The sequence below is a fragment of the Bison bison genome, unplaced genomic scaffold (genome assembly GCF_000754665.1).
Source record: "Bison bison bison isolate TAMUID 2011002044 unplaced genomic scaffold, Bison_UMD1.0 scf7180017864080, whole genome shotgun sequence".
Taxonomy (NCBI): Eukaryota; Metazoa; Chordata; class Mammalia; order Artiodactyla; family Bovidae; genus Bison; species Bison bison.
In genome coordinates this window covers 250,162-253,454 of record NW_011494652.1, presented here as the reverse complement: position 1 = coordinate 253,454, position 3,293 = coordinate 250,162, and the positions used below count along the sequence as shown (strand labels likewise).

General features: G+C 61.3%; 1 protein-coding gene across 3 annotated transcripts in view; it reads right to left on the bottom strand.

The window, feature by feature from the left end:
* MOB2 (MOB kinase activator 2) overlaps positions 1–3,293 on the bottom strand; it is a 26,207-nt gene that overhangs the window by 3,352 nt on the left and 19,562 nt on the right. Inside the window, exons 5-6 of one of the 3 annotated variants that reach the window (XM_010837635.1) lie at positions 1,170–1,174; positions 843–1,032 (exon numbers count right to left, since the gene is read on the bottom strand). In XM_010837635.1, the coding sequence (XP_010835937.1) occupies positions 962–1,032; positions 1,170–1,174 (76 nt within the window). In that variant the 3' untranslated portion in view covers positions 843–961. Of the gene's footprint in view, positions 1–255; positions 392–842; positions 1,033–1,169; positions 1,175–3,293 lie in introns of those variants that run through there. The other 2 variants (XM_010837637.1, XM_010837636.1) reach the window with 2 other exon arrangements.

The following is a 3,293-nucleotide window of genomic DNA, read 5'->3' as shown; positions in this document are numbered from 1 at the left end:
ATCCAACCAGTCCATCCTAAAGGAGATCAGTCCTGGGTGTTCATTGGAAGGACTGATGATGAAGCTGAAACTCCAATACTTTGGTCACCTCATGCAAAGAGTTGACTCATTGGAAAAGACTCTGATGCTGGGAGGGATTGGGGGCAGGAGGAGAAGGGGACGACAGAGGATGAGATGGCTGGATGGCATCACCGACTCGATGCACATGAGTTTGAGTGAACTCCGGGAGTTGGTGATGGACAGGGAGGCCCTGCGTGCTGCGATTCATGGGGTCACCAAGAGTCGGACACGACTGAGTGACTGAACTGAACTGAAACCATACAAACATACCTTCTTAAGCTCTGAAGTTCAGGAATGTGGTCTCACTGAAATGGCCTCACTTCTGCCGACCCTGGGGGAAGATCCATTTCCTTCCTTAGCTATTTTTTTTTTTAGCATTTGTTGATTTACTCTTGGGGCCCCCAGTCTGTGTCGTCGGGGTACGCAGGCTCTTCAGTGTAGGCATGTGGGCTCAGTCACCCTACGGCACGAGGAGCCAACCAGGGGCTGAACCACCCTGCGCTGAAAGCCGGTTCTTAACAACTGAGCCACCAGGCACACCCCTCGGTCAGCTTCTGGAGGCCCCTGCGTTCCTGGAGCCGGGAGCCAGGCCAGCGCCGCGTCGCCCTGACTCTCCCTGCTCGGTCTGAAGGAGCCCCGTGACCACACTCAGCCGTCTCCCCCCTCAGGTCCAGCCGGTGAGCAAGCTCCCTGCATCTGCAGCTGTCCCCCGATGCTGGGGAAGGCAACAGGCCGACAGGTTGCAGGCGCGGGGGGTGGGCTCTTTCTCGGGGTGGGGGGGGGTGGTGTGCCCCGCCCACTGCAGACTGCTCCCTAGCAAGTTCCACATCCATCTCATGTGTAAAACACACCCCTTTCCTGAAGTCTCCACCCACTACAGAGGCAAGTCAAGCTCCAAACCTCACCTAAACCACCTGAAGCGGGTAATAGCGGACGCGGAATATGAACTGTCCCAGCGCACGCTGGGGAACTGTCCCTTTCCATATGGGCCTTTGAAACTAGAGGTCATCGACCTCCAAAACAGAACAGTAGAGCAGCTTCAAGAGGCCAGGCGCGGGCGTTTCCATCCAAAAAGGGAGAAAGCGAAGGGGGAGGATTTCCAAGTCCAGCGCGGCACACCCGTGAGGCCGGTGCCCAGCAAGGCCTGGGAGTTGCCCTGTGTAGCTGAGGGCTGCACCCCCAGGACCCTCTGGCCCCTTCAGCCCTTCATTTTAGAGAAGAGGAGCCAGCGTCCTCGGCCGAGGTTCCATCAGTCTGCGTCCTGCTGAGAGCTGCGAGTCCAACAGCCTCCCACTAGACCCTCTGCCCCTTCAGTCCAACCTGGCAGCGTTTCCGATGGAATGAAGTTCTCAAGAACCATGGCAGTATCGTGGTGCGCCGTGCGGGTTCAGTTCCTAAGACGAGAGGCTCCTTCACATCCTCCCGAGATTCTTCCCATTTCTGGCTTCCGCTGGGACGACTGAAGTCTGTTCCAAGACTCTATGACGGAATCTCTGCCCTGGTTCATGTTCTGCGTTACCAGCAAAAGGCTGCCCAACAACCCTTGGCTTTTTCTCCAGGCTGCATTTCCTGACAGGTGATCTCCTCATTCTAGTGTCTTTTTGCAGTCGGGCTTGGCTGAGACCTTCTCGACCATCAAGTGTTTTGATCCCTCTTGTTACTAGCTCTTCCTCAATCTCTCAATGTGTTTTACTATAAGCAGCAGAGAAAGCAGGCTGCACCTCTGACACTTTGGCTGGAGTCTCCTCAGCTAAACATCCAAGCTGCTTGCTCACAAGTCTGCTGCACAGACATTTGGGGACCCAGCAGGCCGGCTCCCTTCCGCCCCTACTCTGGCTCTCCCCAGAGAGTCCTCCCTGGGCACCAGGTCAACCATGGTCCAGTTCCCCTGCGTCCTGAGGCCTCTGTTTCAGAGATCCATACCCAGAAGAGGAGGGAGACAGCCCATGCGGCCTGCAGGCCAAGGGCTCACAGTGAGCCGGAAGGCAGAGGGGAGGTGAGCAGGATGGGTGGCCTTGGAGGGGCCATGGCCTCCCAGAGGCGCAGGGCTCCTGGCAGCCTGTGCGCGGGCGCAGCGTGGTCAGCCAGGAGCCTGTCCTGCCGGGAGGCGGAGGGAGCAGGGGGCCCCGCTAGGCCTGGGGGCTGGTGACATGCCAGGGCCGCAGAGGAAGGGTCTACTGGCCACAACTGAGTTTGAGGTCAGCTGAGCGTCAGGAGGGCAGGAAATTCAGGACCCAGCAGGGCACAGGCTGGTGGGGAGAGTATAGGAGCCCCAGTAGTTGGGAGTCAAGACCAGAGCCCAGGGTCCCATCACTGCCACTCAGGTTTGACGGGGGAGCGGGGTGGGGTGTGTGACAGGAATCAACACCCGGAGAAGGCGCAGGGCCCTGCAGGCGCGTCTCTGCCCACAGGGGGCTGGACCAGCTCCAGGGCTGTTCACACCCCCCCCCAGCTATCCTACACCCACCCAAGCGATGCTGCCAAGTCCAGAGGGGGCCTGCAGCAGAGCCTGTGTGCCGGCTGGCCAGGACGCCCACCTCTGTGGCCCCCACTGCAGGGTCCCTGCTGCCAGTGTGGAGAGAGCGCAGCACGGGGAGACCGGAGGGTCCAGAACCCCTGGGCACTTGACCCACAGAACACAGCCCTGCCCCCAGCTCCTGGCAAGCTGTGGACACGTGCAGCAGGGGAGGCCCGGGTGAGCCCCGGCAGGGAGGCAGCACCTGCTCTCGGCCAGCACAGCTGTGTTCAGTGAGAGCTTCGTGGGCTGGCATGCAAGGGAGGGCGCTGCCCCAGGCCATGTGAGGAGCAGGGCGCATGCCCAGGCCGCCACAGCACGGAGCGCCGAGACGCTGAGGACACACACAGGAGCTGACCTGAGAGAAGTCTCTTTATTACACCCGCACAGGGAAACCAGGCTCTCCTGCCCCCGGCCGCGGCTCCGCACAGGCCGCCCCCCAGGGCACCGCAGCCCGGAGCCTGGCCAGCCCCGTTCCCCTCCTGGGCAGTCAGGACAGCGGAGGGAGACATTGCAGCTCGCGGGGCTCCAGACACGCGGCCTCCCCGCCCCTCCAGCCGGCCCTGAGCCAGAGTCCAGATCGGGCGGAGGGAGGAGAAAGCCAGGCCGGGGTCTCTAAAAGCCACTCCAGCCCGAGCCAAGACAATGGGCGGCAGAAGCGAAGCCTGCGGGCCCCGCCGCGGGGAAGGGCCCCCGCCCCGCTGCGAGATCGGAAGAG